This window comes from Loxodonta africana, chromosome 20 (genome assembly GCF_030014295.1).
Source record: "Loxodonta africana isolate mLoxAfr1 chromosome 20, mLoxAfr1.hap2, whole genome shotgun sequence".
In the NCBI taxonomy this organism is placed as follows: Eukaryota; Metazoa; Chordata; class Mammalia; order Proboscidea; family Elephantidae; genus Loxodonta; species Loxodonta africana.
Genome location: NC_087361.1, coordinates 79,204,008 through 79,227,847, shown reverse-complemented (window position 1 = coordinate 79,227,847; position 23,840 = coordinate 79,204,008). Strand labels below are relative to the sequence as shown.

Genomic DNA, 23,840 nt, shown 5'->3' with positions numbered 1-23,840 from the left:
ATTTAGCCAAACCAAAGTTCAGTATTTCACTAGAAAAAGCGGTTAGCCAGACTCTAAGGCTACCTATGGAAACTAAAATGCATCTTAAGGTGGCTGATAGAAAGCACTCAAAAAAGATGCTCTCACCAATGTACTCCAGGTAATCTTTTAAGAAAAAAATAAGAGTACCGATAATAAAACCGCCATTAATTTAGAACTGCAAGAGCCTTTTTCACGATGCCTGAAGTCTACTTAAAATGCATCTCTATTTAATACACAGCCCTGGTGGTGCAGTGGCTGAGTAGTTCGGCTGCTAAGCAAAATGCCGGCAGTTCGAATCCGCTCCTTGGAAATCCTATGGGGCAGTTCTACCCTGTCCTATTGGGTCGCTATGAGTAGGTCTCAGTGGTAATATGTTTTGTTTTTTTGATTTATTTAATAGGGCATGGGGACAGTAACGGTTCAGTGGTAGAATTCTCACCTGCCAGGGCAGCTGGATGACAGTGGATACACCTCAGGCGCATCCTCCACCCATCTGCCGATGGAAGCTTCCTTGCATGTTGCTGTGATGCTGACAGGGCTTCAGCGGAGCTTTCAGACTAAGATGGACTAGGAAGAAAGGGCTGGCGACCTACTTTTGCAAACTGGCCAATGAAAACCCTATGGATCACAACAGATCATGGGACGGCGCTGGACCGGGCCATTTATTCAATTATGCATGAGTGGTGCTGGCTTGGCAGCTAACAACAGCAACAACAGACAAGCCAAAAAACACTCACTGCTGTCCCGTCATCCCGACTCACAGCGACCCTATAGTAGAACTAACTACTCCATGGGGTTTCCAAGGCTGTAATCTTTCCTGAAGCCGAATGCCACATCTTTCTCCCAAGGAGCGGCTGGTGGGTTCTAACCGCGAACGTTCTGGTTTGCTACTGAGCGCTCAATCACTCCGCCACCAAGTCTGTATAAACGCTTTAAATATTCCGTGCGTGCATATTAATGTGCTGTCACCATCCAAATTACCCCCTACCCTGGCGTTCTCTACAGGGGCCGAGGATTCCACCCCACAGTTGGTGAAAAGGAAACGACTTCATTCTCTAAGGGTCTTTTTCAGTTCACACCCCTGTGGACGCGGGTAGCAGGAAAGATAGCGGGGAGGTGGGCGGCGGCCGGGGGTGGGGTGTGGGTGGCGGTGGCGCCCCTCCCACGACTTACCTGCAACACGAAAGAGCGCTGAGCGATGCTAAAGCCCTGGTCCGCTGCAGGGAAGCGGCTGATCTTCACTTCAGCCACCTCCTGGTTGGGATTGTCTAGGGCCAGAGACAGGGTCCGAGAGGCTCCCAGGCGAACCTCCCCGAAGCTGAGGAAAGGCGACTTGCAGAAGTGGCTGAGAGACAGGACCGGGGGGGAAGCCGCCTCCTCTTCGCCCCCGGCGCGCCGAAGCACTGCCGGCGTCCTCCGCTTAGTCGGACTCAGCTCCCAGTAGCTTGGCCCCACGCGCCGGTCCGCCATAACCGCCCGGAGGCCCCCCCCGGACCTCCCCCGAGGCTGCTGGCCGCTTCCCCTCAAGGCCGGCTGTGGAGGTCGTGAAGGGTGACTCAGCCACCGTTCTTTTCCAGCTGCCAACACTCGAAGAGAAAGGAAACAGACCCCGCACTTTGCAGACTCAAAAGAGATGCCAAACAACTGCAGCTTTCTGCTTCAGTTTAAACTTCCCGCCTCCACCAATGAGCACCTCCGGGCAGCGCCACCTGACCACAGAGCCAATCACTGAGCAGAAGCAGCCACTGGCCAATCAGGCGGCAGCGCCTAATTCAAACGATTTCACCGGGCCTCAGTGGCTCTCTGCAGCTGAAGCGGAAAAAAAACAAAAAAACAAAAACGGTGAAGCAATTCTGACGACTTCCTAAAACTGGATGCTTAGTAAAATTTGCTTTTAGAATTTTTATCAACAGGTTGTGTTGAAGCGAAGCGAGTAACAGAGTTTCCGGAATTAATGCAGTAATCATTGGGGTTGCCAGGCTCAAGCCTTAGAAAGTAAAATTTAATTTAGATCTCTTTTCTCACTCAACATACCCCACCCAGGATGATATGAATTTACTTGCAGCTGTTTCCTGGGGCTGAATGGGAGAAATATGAGGAAAATTAAAACGATAGTGAGTGCGAACGTGCTTATTTCAGGGACTGATCAAAACAGGGGCTCAGTAAATTTGCATTCTGATTCTTAACTCGGGATGCTGGAAACATGACACAAGATAAACAAATGAGACCCGAGATTTCCAGTCGTTCATAAGTTATTCTTTTTACAGACAATGCCTGTGAATAACTTCTTGGCTTTTTAATTGCAGTTATCTAGCACTTAGGAGTCTGGGTAGCACAAGTGGTTTGCATTGGCTGCTAATCTAGAGGTTGGCAGCTTGACTCATCCAGTGGCTCTGAGGAAAAAAGATCTGCTGAGTTGCTTCAGTAAAGATTACAGCCAAGAAAAGCCCATGAAGCGGTTCTACTGACACATGGGGTCACCAGAACTCCACGGCAGCCAGCAACAATCTAGTAGTTACTATTACAGCTTACTTAGCACGATTGTTTTAAGCACTTCACATATTTATCTCAGTCTCCACCTGAACCCTATGGGAGATCTACTATTATTTGTGTTTTACGGATGAGGAAACTGAGGGACAGAGGTTAAGTAACTTGCTTAAGGGCATACAGCTGGCTAGGAAGTGGCAAAGCCAGGATATGCACCCAGGCAGTTTGGCTCCAGTCTTGGCTCTTACCCAGTATACAACACGGCCTTTAAATTTTCTCTGGCAGACTCCTCCCCCAAAAAATCAATGTACTGATGTGCATATGGGCACAAAAAACATGTAGAAAGAAAAGTCACTGGGTGGAAAAACAAAATGAGGAAGCTGAGATATAAAATTATATTCAATGACACCCCAGTTTGGCCTGAGGTTGGACCCTGTTACCTTCAACAATTTTTAAACAAAATTGTTTTTTTTAATCCTTAAGATTGATGCACAATGAAAACACTACTCTCGAAACGTAAAAATGTATACTTTTATTTTTAACAAAAATCCTAATATGAATCATTTTCAAATTTGCATAATTTACATTATTATTTCATACTGTGAATGCTATTCATCAAATGAGTGTAAATACAAAAAACCCTTTACGGTAAAAAAAATCACTCAAATGTTTGCTTCAACTCCTTTAACATGATGATAGCATAATTTTGTTCATATACAATCACACTCCACAGATTTTTTTCATAAAGCATAGCTGTTGGCTCACAATTTTAAAAAAAGAATGAACTATATCTGTAATTTTTTATTTGCCCCTCTACTTCCATTCTCCATGCTTAGATGGGTGCACACTATCCATTTAATATGTTGACACAAGTATCTGGGAATGACTTTAATAGTCTGCTAGGTTCACTGATTGAAGGCTGGATTCAACAGTGGTTTACAATTAGGATGAAATGCTGGAACTTACATTCTGTAGTGTCCAAAGGCTTGGAAAGATGGGAATGTTGGAGGGCATCTATATGTGCAACCTATTCAGCCACCCCTAAACCTACATACCTGCCCCCCCACACACAACACACAACACACAAATACTCCCTTTACCAAGGCATTAAGAAATACATTTTTGAGAGGGACTTGAACATTCTTAAGGAGGCCTGTGATAACTGTTTTCTTTGAGCCAGGAATGATGGTAAGAGATGCTATAATGAGAATGGGTTATCTTATCTCAGTGTGAATGATAGGGCCTACAAGTGATAAAGGACAGTGGCGTTTAACAGACAAGGTGGTAGCACCACAACATGCCAAGAACTGAATAGTAATTAGAGGCAGGGATCTGTGGCAATGCCTAATTGATCAAGGGATCAACAGAAATAAGATGGATAGTGTACTAAGGTTCTGTTTGACATATACATGCAGAAAAATTCTACATCTGCAGAGCAGAAATGGAGTCCACAAACCTAAAGACCCTTAACTAAGGAAAGATCCTTCCCCTTACAAGAAAAGATTCTGCAACATGGATACAACTTATTATATAGTAGTCACCATAGTAATAATTATTAGTCACCAAAAATCTACACCTACCATAAATCTTAATTCAAACTTTCTCCCAGAGAGAACTGCAGCAATTTACCAATGTAACTATGAACTGGGGAAAGGGGAATACCCAGACCTTTCCAATGGTTATTAGATTCTGTCTTTCTGCTATACTGCAGAAACCTAAAATGACACCATGGACCACCAGTCAGATGGGAGCTTATGAACACTAGGGGATAGATGGCATTTAGGACTGAATCTCTCATAGAGCACGCAGTAGGATGGGATTCATACAGTTCCAGAATACAAAATGAGAATAGATACACTTAGTAACTGACAGAATTTTCTCACTGGTCTCCAGTTCCAAGGAGTAAAGGCTATTATAAAGGGTCAAGGAGAAGCTCCTGAAACTCTCTTCCCCATCCCTCCAGGCTATAAAGTAAAAAAGCAATACTGTAACTCTGAGGGTATTTCAGAGGTTAGTTTGAAGATTTGAGAGATGCAGGGATAGTGATTACAACCATATACCCACTACCTAGTTTGTATGGCTAGCACAAAAGTCAGATGGGTCCTGGAAAAATGGCAATAAAAAAGATTACAGCCATTAGGTGATGATGCCAACTGCTGCTGCAGTTTCAGACCTGTTATCTTTGTACAGCACATCACCACATCCTTGCCAGCCGGTTTGCAATTATTATCTGGCAAATTCATCTAGTAAGGAAAGACTGAAGTGGTTCATATTTATGTGGTGGGATAATACTATAGCATCACATCTGAGGCAGGTTTAGAGGCAGTTATGTTAATGAATCAGGACTTAATCTATGAGATTAGGTTGTATCTTGAGTCACTCGCTTAATGCTGTCTTGGTTATCTAGTGCTGTTATAACAGAAATACCACAAGTGGATGGCTTTAACAAAGAGAAATTTATTTTCTCACAGTCTAGGAGGCTCGAAGCCTAAATTCAGGGTGCCAGCTCCAGGGGAAGGCTTTCCCTCTCTGTCAGCAATGGGGAAAGGTCCTTTTCATCAGTTTTCCCCTGGTTTAGGAGCTTCTCAGCACAGAGACTCAGGGTCCAAAGGACATGCTATTCTCCTGGCTCTACTTTCTTGGTGGTATGAGGTCACTGCGCTGAGGAGCTCCTAAGCAGGGGAAGATTGATGACAAGGACCTTCCCCTAGAGCCAACAGAGAGAGAAAGCCTTCCCCTGGAGCTGGCAACCTGAATTCAGACTTCTAGCCTCCTAGACTGTGAAAGAATAAATTTCTGTTTGTTACAGCCATCCACTTGCGGTATTTGTTATAGCAGCACTAGATAACCAAGACAGAATTTGGTACCCAGAGAGTGGGGTGCTGCTCTAACAGATATCTAAAATGTGGATGTGGTTTTGAAATGGTGACTGGATAGAGGCTGGAATAGTGTTAAAGTGCCTAATAGTAAAAGCCTGGATTGCCTTGAAAAGACTGTTGGTGAAATTATGGGCATCAAAGACACTTCTGGACTCAGAAGGAAATGAGAAGGGCTCTTACACTAGTGATGGTGCAGATGATGGGGAGCAGCACAGAGAAACAGCACCAGCAGAGAAACGGCAGTAGCGGAACCAGGAGACCAGCATGAGACAGCACTGGAGCCAATCCATGGAGAGAGCTGAGTGCCTTTGTGCAGGAGGCTTCCTGGTAGAGTGGGGTGCCTCAGAGCACTTATTGGTGGAGCTAAAGAGCTTTGCAACACTTGCCCCAGCAGGGCAGAAATGGGCGGTGAGGTCCAAGAGGTCTAGAGGCCAAGAAAACAGGAAGCAGAAGCTGAAGAGACAAGGAACACAAGAAGCAGACCTGCCTCTCAATCTCAAAGGGTAGGGCCACGATCTCTGTGGTATTAAAGGTTGGAGCCATAGCCTCCTAGGTTTCAAAGAGATCTTCACCAACTTGGGGTTTCAGAGTGTGGGGCTGCCATTCAGAAGTGCCAGCAGGACAGCAACAGATCTGTTGCCCAAAGTTGAGCGGGTGGGGCTGTCATGCCTAAGGGGCAGAAGGATAGGGCCTGCAGGGGCCAGAAGGTGGCGTCGCCACTCAGTGGAGCCGCCACTCAGTGGAGCCTCCCGAATGAGAAGGAGCAGAGCTGCTGTCCCAGTGGGCCTGGAAGGTGGAGCTGAAGCCCAGGACAGAGGGCTCCCATCCAGAAACTGGAAAGTGTAGCCAACACCTAGAGTCTGGAGGGCAGGGCCATTGCACAAATGGTGCCAGAGAACAGAGGATTATTTTCAAGCTTTGAGGGCTAATGTAATATGTTCTGCTGACTTGTGTGGTGCCCTGCAATTTCTCCCATTCGTAATATCTACTTGTGCCTGTTCCACAATTGTACTTTGGAAGCAGATAACTTGTATTCCAGATTCCACAGATGAAGAATTTTTAGATTCTGGACTTAGAGTTGATTTAAGACTTCTGCTATGATATGATGGGGTGAATGCATTTTGCACGAGGCAAGGACATGGATTTTTGGGAGACCTCACACCACCAAGAAAGTAGTGCCAAGAACAGAGTGTGTCCTTTCGGGTCCCTGAGAAGCTCCTAGCCCAGGAAAAGATAGATGACAAGGACCTTCCTCCAGAGCTGACAGACAGAAAGCCTTCCCCTGGAACTGATGCCCTGAATTTGGACTTCTAGCCTCCTAGATTGTGAAAGAATAAAATTGTTTGTTGAAGCCATCCACTTGTGGTATTTCTGTTATAGCAGCACCAGATGACTAAGACAGCTACCATGCCCCAGTGCTAGTCAAGTCTGCCTATACTGTAATATTGTCCAAGGGAACCTGGATCTTCTTGATTTCTTAGAATACTGCACTGGTGCATTGCATTAAAGACATTTGCTAGTTAAACTTGGTGCGCAAGGAATAGCTGTCAAGAATTGTGAGGGTCTCAGGTTCTACACCACTTGAAAACTAACAAGTTAGCTTACCAATTTCGTCAATCCTGGCAGAAGGTAAAAGACTTGGGTTAGAGTAAAAAAGGACTTTATTACTTATGGGAAAAGTGGTAGCCAGAGTGTCAGCACCCCCTAGCCCCTAAGTCACATGGGGACAATACAAAGAGCCTGTACACACAGCGGATTGCATTACACGAGAGGATCACATTGAACTTGGGAATTAACTGTTCTTATAGCACATTGTCAGGGTAGGAGGGGAGACATTACCTTATCCATCAAGATTTCTCACTGCAAACACAGTCCCGAAAGACGGCCTGAGTACAGAGTAGACAGTGCCTCTTGGCAAACCCAGCAAGAACATTAAGGGTTGTTCAGGGCCCATGGTGAACTGCCACTCCCAAGAGTCGCAAGAACTCTACACACTGGTGGTAAAACAAATGCAGGCCAGAAGGTGGGAGATAAAGTAGGACAAAATTCAGGGCTTTACCACATTGTTTTTGGCTATTAAATGGTCGGAGATAGGCTGATGTATCCCTTCTAAAATGAGAGGCAACTTGCTGTACTTTTGAACCATTTGGAAGTCCTCATTAGACTTGGGGAGCCCTTGTGGTAAACTGGTTAAAAGCTTGGCTGCTAACCAAAAGGTCGGCAGTTTGAGTCCACCAGCCACTCCTTGGAAATCCTAGGGGGCAGTTCTACTCTGTCCTGTAGGGTCACTATGAGTCGGAATTGACTCGAAGGCAATGGGTTTTAGATTTTGGAGGCAGCACGTACCTTACTAGGACATGTCTCTCCTTCCCATTTACCTAGTAACTCTAAGACTATTTTTGAGTTGTATCCACGTTACAGGTTCCTTTCTCATAGAGGCAAGACTCATAGGGCCCTGCTACTTATACCATATAGCAGAGACAAAGAACAGAGCCTCTGGAAAGTTTTAATACAGGCATCACAGCATAAAACTCCAGATTTGGGAGTAAAGCTATGCCCTCTTCTGCAGTCAAGCAAGCATCTACCATTTGAAAAGCAGCTCCTGGGTTTGCTACTGGATCATGGTAGACACTTGAGTAAGTGGCTGTGTGATCCAAACTGCTCATCGACAACTTTCTAATCCAGGGGACCAGCAAACTATGGCCTGCAGCATAAATCTGGAACACACTCCATATTTTCATAAATAAAATTTTGTTGGAACATAGCCACATCCATTCATATTATCTATGGCTGCTTTCTGAATACAAAGAGTTGAGTAGTTGTGACTGATACTGATACTTTACAAAAAAGTTTGCTGGTGCCTGTTCTAATCCAAAGAACATAAACTTGGATGTGGCAAACAAAACTCCATTATAAAACAAAACTGGCATATACAAGACCAGAACAGAGCAGGCCAAATACACAAGTAAGCTGTACAAACAGGTGACTAATATCTCCTCCCGCTACTTCCCATCAGTCTATACCCATGAAAACCAGGGGTTCCTTATTACTGTTTCACAGAGGGGGGAAAAAAGCCTGGTTTATGTACGTATCTCTATGATAGTCCAGATATGAGTAAGAGAAAACAAAATGGAAAGCTGGGGACAAGTAGGAGGACATATAAATGGACCTCTCAAAATAAGTGGAATGTTAAGAAATGTGTATCCCAGGTAAATGCCCATCACAGACCATCTATGGCAGAGGACCTCCATTATCAGGTAAACAAAACCTATCCCGTAGATGTCAGCCTCTTTCTTCAGCCACCCCACTAATCGCCCTGTGAACCCATTTACAAAGAGGTCATGGTAGCAGGGATGGAGGCCACAAATGACCTCAAATATGGTCTCCCCCTTACCAAAACTAATCTGATACACCACTGCTGAGTGCTCAACCTACGACAAGGGCCAACACTCAACTCCCAATGACTCCGTTCTGCACTGGGACCAGCCGGTTACCTGTGGCAGGTTGGTCCCATTAAACCCTTTCTATCACAGAAAGGGCAATATTTTGCCTCTCCGAGATAGTTGCATATTTTGAGCACAGCGTCTCCACTATCCATGGGTTTACAGAATGCTTTCTCTCTAACCAATGTATCTGTGATGGTTTTAAAAATATGTTCAAAAGTTCTTTGTTACTCCTGTCTTCAAGAGGGGAAGCTTCTTAGTTTGTTTCCCTTGAGTATGGGCTGGACTTAAGTGACTCACTTCTGACAAACTGATTATGGCAGAAGTGGTGAACTATCACTTCAAATACTAGGTTATAGACTGCAACTTCCATACGGGACATTCTCCCTTATTCTTTCTCCCTCTCTTAGATCACTTTCTTGGGGAACTAGCTGCCATACCCCTAGGCAGCCCTGTGCTGAGGCCTTGTAGTAAGAAATTGAGGCCAACTGCCAGGTGATGTTGGAAGCAAACCTGCCCCATTCCACCAGTTTTCAGCCCTGATTAACACCTGGACTGCAACCTCATGAGAAACTCTGAGCCAGAACCACCCAGCTAAGCCACTGCTTGACTCTTGACCCACAGAAACTGAGGTAACAAATTTTTGTTTTAAGACACTAAGTTTGGTGTCATTTGTTACACAGCAATAGATAACTAACACAGATTTTGGAATCTAAAAGTGGGGTGTTGCCAAAACAAATACCTAAAAATGTGGGAGTGGTTTTGGAACCAGACAGTGGCTAGAGGCAGGAAGGATTCTGAGGAACATGTTAGAGAAAGCCTAATAGCCTTGAATAGACTGCAACCTCACAAGGGACCCTGAACCAGAACAGCCCAGCTAATCTGCTCTCCAATTCCTAAATCACAGAAACTGAGATAATAAATGCTTGTTTTAAGCTACTTAGTTTTGGGGAAGTTTGTTACATAGCAATAGATAACTGAGCATCCTACACAACATTACCTCCAAAGAGAAGACTTATTTTGCAAAAATGGGCTCACGCATACAGAACTTACTGGTCTTCCAATGCTCAAAAGCAGCTGCCTTGATAGAATAGAGAATGGCCTGTTGTTGACTCAGTTATGGTACCAGATAAGAGACAGCACGCTGCATAGCATAGAGTTTATGCCTTAAACCACCAACCGTCTCTCCTATGGCCAAAATGTGTGGGTCTGGGAATGAACGGAACAGAGGTAGAAGAGGCCACTCTGTTATTCCTAATTACAGATCAATGGACTTTTGCCACATTCCGATTTCCCTCCAAAAACAGCACAATATGACCACTTCAAGCAATATTAGTCTCTATTAATACTTGAATCTATATTAAATAGCCATTTGAAAACCATTAAATAGCTTAATACATTTAACATATAAAATATTTTTAATATCCAGGTTGTGACAAACACATAAAATGTAAATAAACGTGCCCCATGATACTTGGCTTTCCATCTCTTCATGGTCTTTGCATTCCGTTCTTAAGGAGGCATGCAGTGTACTGCACTCCCACGCTATGAAAATGTAATGCAATAAAACCTAGGTATGCTTTATTAGGACCAAAGAACTTTACATTTATTTTAAATATCAAAACAAAACAAAGGACTGGTTCAATATACAATACACTTGCTATTCTTCAGAGAACTGAATTTTTCTATAAAGACATTTATACTTAAACATGAGACAACCTAAATATGTACAAAACTCACAAGATACTTTACACACAGTTGACAAAATGGTAAATTCTGATATTTTAGATTGTTTTGTTTATAATTGCTTTTAAGTGTCTTTATTAATTAAAAACCAAAAGTACGATTTGAGACTCAAACCTCAGTTTAAGAACATTTCCACTTTAATGTACATCATAAATCCCTTTAATTGGAACATTTAATACACAACACAGAGCAGCTAAATGCAAAATGCCCACCTCTGTACCCATTTTTTTTGGCAGCCACACTCATCAACTGTAATAGTTTTATCTGTAGGGATAAAAACTGTCTGCTGGGAGTAAGAACTTTGTAATTACACCACAGTACACTGCTCAGCTTTAAAGCAAGCAGGAATACCAAGCCAACAGGCCCAATAACAAGGCGTGTACATGCTTTTCATTCAAGAAACGTTCGAGAATCTCCACCAGTAATGCAAACACTGAAATTACCTCTTTACCCAATAATTTGGGGGGAAAAAAGTTATGCCCATCTTTGTATAAGCTCTATGTTCTGAATATAATCCTTAATTTCTCTTTATATAAATGGCTGCTGGGGCTAAATTAACACAGCTTGGGGATTTTCATTAGCCACAGCCTTAAGATTATTATACACCAAATTCAAACATGAAGAGTAAATAAAAACATAAGCATTCTCTCTACCAAAACGTTCTTTCTCTCATTATCCACACAACCTAATCCTCTTATTTCTATCTTATTCTGTTTCCAAAGAGGAAGAACAGAAAGCATGCTAGAATTATTTAAGTAGAAATTTTAGGGGAAATAAGGGGAGAGGGGCTCCTTTTCCCTATTAAAAAAAAACAAAAAACTGCAGACTATATCCATAGAGAAATGTGCAAAAGACGAAGATTAAGGAAGAACTGTTCGTAGTTCCTAGAAATTGGTTATAAAATTAATCTCATTATCCATCATTCTAACAGCAAGTAACATTTCACATTAACACTCAAGTTTTAGGTTAGAAATGCTACTTATTCCTTTAATTACAGAATACATTTTTAGTCATTTTAAATTTGGCACTGACTTCATTTAAGAGTCCTAATTTTTCCTGAGTTCATCAAGTTGTACGTTGTTATGTGTTGGTTGGAATGTTGCTGCTCCTAATGAGACACTCATATCAAACCATAACCTCTTGTTCAGTTTTAGGCAAACTGAAATAAGAAGCTGTTTAGTGCAGAGCGGTGTGGTTATGGCACCTGGTTCCTGATGGAAGCCAAAAAACAAAAACAAAACAAGGGGCGGGGGGGGGAGGGGACACGGACAGAGAGGCAGACACACAACTCTTATTTTATTTGTCAGGCTCCTGTAATAAACATCTAGAGCCATGCCCAGGAGTGGCTTCATAGTAGCTATAAAGGCCACACTACAGATAAAATATTATGATGTATAAATCACACATGAAAATATTCACACTAGTACTTAGTGATAGTTTTCCTACATACAGCAACCTAAAAAAAAAAAAAAAAAAAAAGTGCTACCTAACCAGCAGGTAACATATAACATAAGACCCATGACAACAGCAACAAAAACAATCATTTATTAACGAGTTCAACCTAGGCAGCAGAATCAACTCTAAGCAACTATAACACATTGAAAAGGCACAAAACATTCAATCCAGAAAAAGACCGGATATAAAAGGACACTGTCAGAGAGCTAATGCCCCAAATCTGACTTTTTGCCAATGATTTATTAGAGTGATGTGGTGGGAAGAACATTCAAACTCATAAACATATCACTTTGTGTTTTTAATTTGACTGTAATTATAGAGTGAAAAGCAATCAATGATATTTAAATTATTAGCCCTTAACTAACAGTTTACAGTCACCCAACAAATATGTTTTGACACTTTTTAAGGTTGATAGAAAATTATTAGTGTACCTATTTCATGACCTACCATCACTTAAAAAGGAAGTCACTTAATAAAGCACCAGTTTAAAATCCTATTTTTGCTAGTCCTCTGCCCAGCAATAAATGCCTAAGTTACTTAAAAGAATACAAAGACCACTATTTTTATAGTTGTTGGTTAAATCTTGCTGGCATGAGCAACAAATCCTAACTTTAAATGGTATCTTAGGCTGCAAAACAGGTGGGGTTTGTTACAAAAATAACCTCAACTTGACTTAAAAAAAAATTCTAAGGCAAAAATCATTTAATAGTGTAGTGTAAAACAGAAGCTTATTGTTTAACATTTAATAGTGTCCATTTAAATGATTTAACAATCAGTTAACGAAAACTTGAGTATTCTTACTTGTAATTGGCTTGTCAGTGTGAGTATTCCTAGAGTATTTTTGTCTGCTCTTATTTGTATACACATAAACACAGACATGTAATACTTAAGTCTGTTTTCAAACTAACAATATTAAAAAAAAAAATCCATAATCCTAGGTTATCCACTGTGCTTCTTTGGACAAGTATTTATTGACACAACAAAGAATTTAAATTATTTTAAACTATTTAACACCTACTAAAATTCTTTGGTGCACATAAGTAAAAACCGATTAGGTTAACAAATTTCTGCACTTGATAAATTATCCAATTTACAGGTTAAGTGCTAACTGCTATCAGCTAAAAATAATTAAAACAATAAATTATGATCATAAAATAAAAAATTCTGAGTGAGGCTAATGTAGCTGCAAGATTCAAAATTTTAAATATAGTTACAGAAATAATGGATTTCAGAGTTACTGGAACATTTATCCAAAATACTCCAAATCAAACATTACAAAAGGTCAACTGAAAAGAGTAGGCCTCATGTATTTTTTGTGCCAACTTCAAAAACTCATATACATTCAGTTTGCCCAAATCCACAAGGTTTTCACAATTTTAAAATTTCTTATATTTTTGAGAATAAGAGGCAGGTTTTTTTTTTTTTTTTTGCCCTCTGAGATTGTTCATAAGAATTATACTACCTCTTCAAGATTAAACGAGAGAATACGGTGCCTGGCACACAGTAAGCACTCATTAATGTTAGTTTTCTTTTCCTACTAGTGGCTCTGCCACTTCTTAACCACGTAAGTTTAACTAAGTCCCTTCTCTCAATCTCAGATTCTTCATTTCTAAAATGGGAATCCAGCATGACCTTTCTATTTTAGAGCTGGTTATAAGGTTCAAACGAGATAACACACATGAAAGCACTTTATAAAACAGTAAATCACTATAAAACTTTAAGTTATTTACAATAACTAAATACAATTATATTTCACTTTACAATAAGAGATGTATTCCAGAAAAGCTCTATGTAAACCGGTTCCTACAAATTAAATCATATATTTAAAGCATTAGGACATTATTATTAAAAGAACCCTCAAGCAAATACCTGCAAAATGAACTTTTTTTTTTTTTTCAATGTGAAAAGGCAACACCCTCTTTTTTTCTGCCACCAAACTTATCATATACCACACACACATATATATGCCATTTACCTTTTTAGAAGTCTACACTTTTCTACACTGGCTTATATATAAGGCAGGGTACATTTTTAGGTATGATTTCTTTTCACCATGTTAAGGTTTTTAGTTAAAATCTTGTCTTTATGATAAAAATCACAAAGAAATGTAGGCTTTAAAGTCAATTTGACAGACTAACAGACTAATAGTACCTCATATAGTCAAGCTCAATTATGCTAGTACCCCGGATATAACATTTCCACACAAAAGTAAATAAAAATGCCTAAAAAGAAGAATCAACACATTAACTATGTCCACTGGTTGTAAGATAATTACAACCAAACCCCTATAGTAAGTGAGGCAAAACTCAGGTTGGTTTTATTATTCATATGAGCTACTTTGGTTAAATGCCTCAATTCACAACATTTTTTTCTTGTTTTCTCTTCACTAGTATGGTGAATGTCCCTGTAAAGTACCTCCATTTGTTAAGTGCTTCAGCAAACAATTTTCCCATTAAGTGGTTTTATTTTATTAATTAAAAGTTCATTATTTTACTTGTGATTTTTTTCACAAGGGCTGAGCCTAACTTTACAGTTTACATGAAGAAAGTGCTTAAAGCAATTAGGAGTGTAAACAAGACTGAAAGGGAAAACTTTCAAAATTGTTATTTTCCAGTAGTTTACATACAGACGACATGCTAGTAATTAATCATCCTGACCTATTCTAATCCTTCAAGCAACTACTAGGAAACATCATCCTTCTAGTTTGAGTTTAAACTGACTTGAAAATATTGAAAGTGCACATTTTTTAATTTTGGTTGGCTTTTCCCTCAATTAATTTTAATCAGTGAGGTTTTCCTGTAACTGCTATTTCCTTTCACCAAGTCCTCAACTTCTGTCTCACAGAAAATAAAAAATCAAGGGTAATTACAGACATTATGCTTATGTGAAAAGCAAAAATAAAAACCTGTATTACATGTAAATCTGAATACAAGTAGTGGTTCCATTTAAATAAAGTAAACAATATTCAGTTTAGTTAAGACACAAATTTTGGCATCTTTTCTAACAAAATAATTACACATGAAATACTCAGGTTCTGTTTCCCAAAGTTTCAGTCAGCAAAGGTAAATGAAACCAAGGGTGGTTTGTTCAACTAAATTTCACTAATGAGTTTATAAGTGCTCCTCTTTTAGTGAATAAAGATACATGCTGGACATACTATTAATGTTTCTGAAATATAAGGCAAAATACAAGAGGTGAACTTACCTTGAAAGCGATAGAGTTAAAACTTTTGTATTTCTCTTCTAACACATTTTCAACTTGTATAATTTAGTGCTTTACATTTCTTGTAATAATAGAGGCAAAAACCAACTATCTAGATAATTTTTTCAATACTACATGTCATTTAAAGAGACTAATCTTACATTAGTGAGCTTTCTGGCCTTGGTTTTGTCAAAAGTTTAAGGAATAATGATAATCTGGAATTATGGACAGATGGGAAGCAACAGAGAAATAGCCAACACTTCCTTATAAATTCAAATGCCTAACTGCAATTTCCAAAAAAAAAAAAAAATCTGGATGAAATACTAATGAAACTTCAGAACAGTTGCAATTAGCAACATATACTCTTTGTTTCTTTCTTAAAGGCTTCATGCTGCTTAAACTTTTTCGGATGACAGGAAAGGGAGAACAGAGGGACGAGATTATAGAACAAAAATTTTCACTAATAAAAAAAAAAAAGACCCTTATAATGTCAGCAGCTAATAATTCTGAAAAGTTTGAGATACCGTTAAAAATTCGCACTAATCTTTAAAAATCCTAAAACTGTTCACTTTGAATATCAGGCCTTAAAATATGTCCAAATATTCTTATGTTCAATAAACATATATATATATATTTTGATTTGAAACTGTTCTGAGGACTTGAGAAGGTAGAGAAAAGAAAAAAGTAGCAGCCCTAGTAATTTAAAAGCCATCAGCTCTTGGCTACCATTAGCATACAACCATTCAAAAAGTCTGTGGAATGTTTAGATTTACTCATGAATGATGCTCATTACTAGAAATGTTTTGTACAGCAGTAGTGTTATCAAGCCCCAGTAATGTTCCAAGGTAAGACTGTTCTCTAGGATCTAGCATTTGTTCGGGTCGGACTGGATGAACTATATTTGCAGGTTGAGGAGTAAGCGTATATTTTTCCAAGAAAGCTAAATCAGCTGCTCGTGGATAATCTGTTGATTGTGGCTGTGGAGGAAGGATCTCGTGAGAAGATGGTGGAAGTGTAGTAGTATGATGCACGAGATCACTCTGAGTGTCAGGCATCTGAACTGGAACCAATGTTACTGGAACACATACTTCAGCAGACACATTCTGTAACATAGTCTTGGCTTCTGATTGATAAACTTTGGTCTGGCCCACATATTGTTTCGTTTCTGCTTGAAAAATTTTATCATCAGATGAGTACTCTACTGGCAACGATACAAGTTTTTCCTCAGAGGTACCCAGAGGGTCGTCAGGAGATTTTATGCCGTGAACATGGTCAATGTGGTATTTCAGCTTGTCTTTCCGTTTAAATGTTGCATCACAGTGCTGACAGTTGAAAGGTCGAGCATCAGAATGAATAACTAGGTGTTTTGTTAAAGTTTTCTTAATTCTAAAAGACTGATTGCAAATTTGACACTTGTATGGTTTTTCACCTGTAAGGACGAAAGTGAAATTAAGCGTAAAATGCACTCACTTGATAAGATAATGATTTAAAGCAGCAAATTCTCCAGGTGAATACTTATAAGTATGTGGTGACAGTAATAATATTGTACACTATTATAAATTGGTGACAGTATAGCAAGCTGGTAAAGAGAATGGGCTTAAACATCAGAAAGAGCTGGGCTTAAATTCTAGCTATTATCACTTACTAGCCACAACTTAAGCAAGCAACCCAATTTCTAGGACTAGTTTTCTTACCTGTAATACGGAGGGATAACAGTACCCATCTCATAAATAACAACAACAAAAAAGGCTAAACCCACCGTCACCAAGTCGATTCCAACTCTAGCAAACCTAAAGGACAGGGTAGAACTGCCCCCATTAAACCTATCTCATAGAGTTGGTGAACAGACTAAATGAGAACATGAAGTAACAGCACTTAGCACTGTACCTGGCACATGATAAGTGTTGCCTAGGCTATTACTATGCCTATTTTTATCCCTTGATTTCATTTCCACTATGCTGTTGTTAGTTGCCATCAAGTCGGCCCCTGACTCATGGCGATTCCATGTGCAATGGAACAAAACACTGACTGGTCCTGTGCCACCCCCATGACTGGCTGCAGATCAAACCATTGTGATCCACTGGATTTTCACTGGCTGATTTTTGGAAGTAGATCACCAGGCCTTTATTCCTAGTCTGTCCTAGTCTGAAAGTTCCACTGAAACCTGTTCAGCATTACAGCAACATGCAAGCCTCCACTCACAGGTGGTACTTATGCATGAGGTGCATTGGCTGGGAATCAAACATTTTCAGACAAACATAACGTAAGAGTATTTGGTGACATCAGATTTGCACTAAAAGAAATACCAATGTGTGTTCTTCATGTAGATGGAAAATAATTCCAGACGGAAGAATGGTAATGCAGGAAGGAATGAACAGAAAAAGGTAAATACATGGTTAAATTTAAATAAACATTGGTTATGGAAAACAAAAATAACAATGTCTTATATGGTTTAAAATACATGTAGAATTAAAATACATACAATGCATAAAATGTAGGAAGGAAATATGAGTATTGTAAAAGTCTTTACATTGTCTAGAAAGTGATGAAGAACTAATTTAACACAGACTCTAATTTCGTAAAGAGGACACAAAAAGAACCTAACTATAAAGAAAAAGCTGATACATACATACATATATATATACACACACATATATACCCAACAATAAACTCATATCCAGACTATATAAAGAACTCCTACAAATCAATCAGAATCTGATTTAAGAAAATGAGCAAAATAATTAACCAAGTACTTCACAAAAGTGAATATCCAAATGGCCAATAAGCATGTAGAAAAATGCTCAACATTAATACTTATGACAGATGCAAATTAAAGCCATTTTGAGATAGTACTACATATCCACTAGAATGGCTAAAAGTAAAAACAAAACAAAAGGACGAGACCAAGAGCTGGTGAAAATGTGGAGCAACTGGAATTCTCACACTCTCCTGGTAGAGATGTAAATGGGTACAACTACTTTGGAAAACTGTTTAGTAGTGTCTACTAAAGTAGAACATATACTATGAGCCAGCAATCTCATGGCCAGGTACGTATGCAAATGAATGTATATGATATGAAAAGGCATGGACAAGAATGTTCAGGGCAACTTTATTCATAATAGACCAAACTAGATATAAACCATGTGTCTGTCCATCAAAGTGTAATGGATAGATAAATTGTGGTATATTCACATGAAAAGAAAAAGGAACAAACCACTACTACATGCAACAACACGGCTAAGTCTTCTACACAGAATACTAAATAAAAGAAGCCAGACACAAAGGAGTGCGTACTGTATAATTCCATTTATATGAAGAGGGAACTGGCAAAACTGGCAAAATAGTGATTATCTTTGAAAAGAGGTTACTGACTAGAAGGGGCCACAGGGAATGTATCTGGAGTACTGGTAATGCTCTCTACCACGATTTAAGTAGTGGTTACATGGATGTATTCATTTACAAAAATATACTGGATTGTTCATTAAAAATTCTGCACATTAGATGACATGATCTTATACACAGAAAACCCTAAGGAATCCTCAAGAATACTGAAACTAATAGAAGAGTTTGGCAGAGTTTCAGGTTACAAAATAAACTTACAAAAATCACTTGGATTCCTCTACATCAACAAAAAGAACACCAAAGAGGAAATCACCAAATCAATACCATTCACAGTAGGCCCCAAGAAGGTAAAATACTTAGGAATAAATCTCACCAAAGATGTAAAAGACCAATACAAGGAAAACTACAAAGTACTAGTGCAAGAAACTAAAAGGGAGCTACATAAGTGGAAAAACATACCTTGCTCATGGACAGGAAGACTTAACATAGTAAAAATGTCTATTCTACTAAAAGCCATCTATATATACAAGGCACTTCTGATCCAAATTTCAATGACATTTTTTAATTTGATGGAGAAACAAATCACCAAATTCATATGGAAGGGAAAGAAGCCTTGGATAAGCAAAGCACTACTGAAAAAGGAGAACCAAGTGGGAGGCCTCACTCTACCTGATTTCAGAACCTATTATACAGCCACAGTAGTCAAAACAGCCTGGTACTGGTACAACAACAGACACATAGACCAGTGGAACAGAATTGAGAACCCAGATATAAATCCATCCACATATGCGCAGCTGATATTTGACAAAGGCCCAGTGTCAGTTAATTGGGGAAAAGATAGTCTTTTGAACAAATGGTGCTGGCATAACTGGATATCCATTTGCAAAAAAATGAAACAGGACCCATACCTCACACCATGCACAAAAACTAACTCCAAGTGGATCAAAGACCTAAACGTAAAGACTAAAACGATAAAAATCATGGAAGAAAACATAGGGATAACATTAGGAGCCCTAATACAAGGCATAAACAGAATACAAAACATTACCAAAAATGACAAAGAGAAGCCAGATAACTGGGAGCTCCTAAAAATCAAACACCTATGCTCATCTAAAGACTTCACCAAAAGAGTAAAAAGACCACCTACAGACTGGGAAAGAATTTTCAGCTATGACATCTCTGACCAGCGCCTGATCTCTAAAATCTATATGATTCTGTCAAAACACAACCACAAAAAGACAAACAACCCAATCAAGAAGTGGGCAGAGGATATGAACACACACTTCACTAAAGAAGATATTCAGGCAGCTAACAGATACATGAGAAAATGCTCTCGATCATTAGCCATTAGAGAAATGCAAATTAAAACTACGATGAGATTCCATCTCATTCCAACAAGGCTGGCATTAACTCGAAAAACACAAAATAATAAATGTTGGCGAGACTGTGGAGATACTGGAACACTTATACACTGCTGGTGGGAATGTAAAATGGTACAACCACTTTGGAAATCTATCTGGCATTTCCTTAAAAAGCTAGAAATAGTACTACCATACGACCCAGAAATCCCACTCCTCAGAATATATCCTAGAGAAATAAGAGCCTTTACGCGAACAGATAGATGCACACCCATGTTTACTGCAGCACTGTTTACAATAGCAAAAAGATGGAAGCAACCAAGGTGTCCATCAACAGACGGATGGATAAATAAATTATGGTATATTCACACAATGGAATACTACACATCGATAAAGAACAATGATGAATCTCTGAAACATTTCATAACATGGAGGAACCTGGAAGGCATTATGCTGAGTGAAATTAGTCAGATGCAAAAAAGACAAATATTGTATAAGACCACTATTATAAGATCCTGAGAAACAGTTTAAACTGAGAAGAACACATTCTTTTGTGGTTACAAGAGGAGGGAGGCGGGAGGGTGGGAGAGGGTTATTTACTGATTAGACAGTAGATAAGAACTACTTTAGGTGAAGGGAAGGAGAACACTCAATACAGGGGAGGTGGGCTCAACTGGACTGGACCAAAAGCAAAGAAGTTTCCTGAATAAACTGAGTGCTCTGAAGTTCAGCAGAACAAGGGCACAGATTTGGGGACCATGGCTTCAGGGGACATCTAAGTCATTTGGCAAAATAAATTCTATTAAGAAAACATTCTGCATCCCACTTTGAAGTTTGGTGTCTAGGGTCTTAAACCCTAACAAGTGGCCATCTAAGATGCATCAATGAGTCTTAACCGTCCTGGATCAAAGGAGAATAAAGGACACCAAGGTCACAAGGTAATTATGAGCCCAAGAGACAGAAAGGGCCACATGAACTAGAGACTACATCATCCTGAGACCAGAAGAACTAGATGGTGCCCGGCCACAACCGATGACTGCCCTGACAGGAAGCACAACAGAGAACCCCTGAGGGAGCAGGAGAGCAGTGGAATGCAGACCCCAAATTCTCATGAAAAGACCAGACTTAATGGTCTAACTAAGGCTAGAAGAATCCCGGTGGTCATGGTCCCCAAACCTGCTGTTGGGGACAGGAACCATTCCCGAAGCCAACTCATCAGACATGGATTGGACTGGACAACCGGTTGGAGAGAGATGCTGATAAGGAGTGAGCTACCTGCATCAGGTGGACACTTGAGACTATGTTGGCATGTCCTGACTGGAGGGGAGATGGGAGGGTAGAGGGGGTAGAAACTGGCAAAATGGTCATGAAAGGAGAGACTGGAAGGAGGGAGCAGGCTGACTCATTAGGGGGAGAGTAAGTGGGAGTATGTAGTAAGGTATATACAAGTTTGTATGTGAGAAACTGACTTGATTTGTCAACTTTCACTTAAAAAAAAATTACTTAAAAAAAAAATTCTGCACATTATGTGTTATTCTTCAGTGAAAACAGCTAAAAAAATCACCTTAAATAAAAAGTTCAACCATGGGTAAAAGTAAGTCCTAAATTTGTTATTGGCTTTATGCCAATTTAACTGAACGTATTATGTTTCAACAAGACAACTGTTGATGAATCGATGTAATCACTATACTCCGAAAATTACACTTGCAAAACACATAATGGATGAGAACAAGTCAGTTGTAGAAAATCTCATATACATTTTCCAATTAATTTCTCTAAATATGTGACTTTAAAAAATTCAAAGAAACTAGAGAGAAGTCATAGGAAAATACAATAAATTCATCCGTAACAAGTATTTATTGAGAACTTACTGTTCGCAAGCCCCAGGCTAGGCATTGAAGCAATTAAGTGTCCTGACCTAACCAAAACTGAAACTAATCCATTGTATCTCAGCCGGAGAACAATGAACTAACAGAAAAGGTGTGTATGGAATCCAGTTAAGGAGGTCTCAAAGAACAAAAATCCAGCAGTATATAAAAATGTACTAAGTGCACCCAGACGAGAGAAACAGAATCTGGAGAACAAAATTGTTCTGGTCACCACAGACGCACTGCTGTGAAGGTAAAGATGGTTCAACAGCCTTCACCACAGCCTGCATAAACTATTCCGTAAAATTACCACATAATTTTACTCTACATCTACCAACTTTGGCAACTCTGTTTTCTTGATACTAGAAAAAGGACACTCTGGCCAGTACACATTAATTTCTAAAGCTCTGGAAGGTATGTCTATCACTATAAATCAATCAGCTGCCATTCTGGTTAATCTCTTTCAGGTAGTTATTACAAAGGACTCTTTAAAATATAACTTTCAATGCACACACAAAATTGAATTTCTGGACCTAAAGATATCAGGAACAATCTTGGGAACATGGTGACTAGTTCTTGGAATGGCCACTCTATGAAGTCCTGTCTGCGTAGTCTGCCAATCACTTTAGATGATTAGCAAACGGCAGCCCGTCGTAAGTCAAATCCAGCCTGCTGCCTCTTTTGATAAATAAAATTTTATTGAAAGACAGCCGTGCTGATTTGGTTACACACTGTATATGGCTGCATTCGTGATACAGCAGACCTGAATGGCTGTGATACAGACTGTCTGGTCTGCAAAGCCTAAAATATTTACTATGTGGCTTTTTAGAGAAAAAGTTTGCTGCCACCTGCCTTAGATGATTTCTTTCTCTCATTTTGACATAGCCATAATCTTGGCCTTACTCTGTAATAGCGCTCATTTCCTCAGTTTTCAATGGGCGAAAAGACTGGTCTGTCATTCCAACTAATTATGAGATATCCAGAGATGGAAATTCCACATTGTCATTGGTCACAAACCAATTACTACAAATTAGTGTCTTCAAATATCTTAATGCAGTTACTAGGTCGGCTCCTGCTCAGTTTCTCTGCTGAATAATTCCTCAAGTTAGCAATTCTCAAATCACTGGTCTTGAATTAACCTTCTGCAGCTATCTTTTTCAAGTCATGAGTTTTACCAGGCTGATTACTTATAACTAATGTGGAAGACAGCAGTAAGATGGTTTCCTCACTTTATTTATGTATCCCCAAATGACAGCTTTCACATTTGGAGTGGAGTATAATTTTGTTTTTAACAGCATCACTATATTAGTAATAAATCCTTTAAACTCCAACTCTCTGATATTGAAACTGCCCAAGTCTAGTAATTTCCTATTCTAATATTTATGAAATCAATTATTTTTCTCTTCCAGGAAAGCAGCACAACAGAATCCATACTGAATATAAAACAAACCAATCATAAATACACAAATGGTTTCCTAAAAAAAAAAAAAAAACAGAATGGAAGGGAAGGGAAAGAAAGAGAAGGGAAGGAAGAAAGAACCCACATTTAAAAAACATTAATGTCAGAAGGACTAACGACTACAGGAAAGAATCCAACATACACTATATTTCAGGATATGACAGCATTCTCAAGAAGAAAAAAGAAAGATTTAGAAAATGATTTTGGGAAAGGAGTGAAAGCAAAGAATTCGACCACAATTACCTATAGATCACGACTGACCATGTAAAAAGGAAAACTATATATTAGTGACTGGGTAAGCAGAACTATGAGATCATATTTGAATTCTTTTAAAAGTCAAGAAAAAAACAAAAACAGCCAAAGTCTATGAAGTATCTTCAGAAAGCAGCATAGATAAAAAAGAATCATAAAACAACCAAAAAAGGGGGAAAATGAAAAGTTGAGTAAATTGCCTATGGTAAATCATTTTCCCTAAATTCTACGAGAAAATATTCAAAAGTACTGAAGCTTATATAATAGAGCATATTGCTCCTTCATGACGTGAACTTTATTATATTATCACGTGTAAAAATCTTAATGGC

At 39.3% G+C, this 23,840-nt stretch overlaps 2 protein-coding genes across 10 annotated transcripts in view; both read right to left on the bottom strand.

Annotated features, from left to right (window-relative positions):
- ASPM (assembly factor for spindle microtubules) overlaps positions 1-12,041 on the bottom strand; it is a 72,141-nt gene extending 60,100 nt beyond the window's left edge. For all 5 annotated transcript variants that reach the window (XM_064273455.1, XM_064273459.1, XM_064273458.1 and 2 more), the window contains exon 1: positions 1,195-12,041. In XM_064273455.1, the coding sequence (XP_064129525.1) occupies positions 1,195-1,491 (297 nt within the window). In that variant the 5' untranslated portion in view covers positions 1,492-12,041. The remainder of the gene's footprint in view (positions 1-1,194) is intronic.
- A 57-nt stretch (positions 12,042-12,098) lies between these two features.
- ZBTB41 (zinc finger and BTB domain containing 41) overlaps positions 12,099-23,840 on the bottom strand; it is a 56,331-nt gene continuing 44,589 nt past the window's right edge. For 4 of the 5 annotated variants that reach the window (XM_064273461.1, XM_064273465.1, XM_064273462.1 and 1 more), the window contains one exon: positions 12,099-16,661. In XM_064273461.1, the coding sequence (XP_064129531.1) occupies positions 16,006-16,661 (656 nt within the window). In that variant the 3' untranslated portion in view covers positions 12,099-16,005. The remainder of the gene's footprint in view (positions 16,662-23,840) is intronic. The other variant, XM_064273464.1, reaches the window with a different exon arrangement.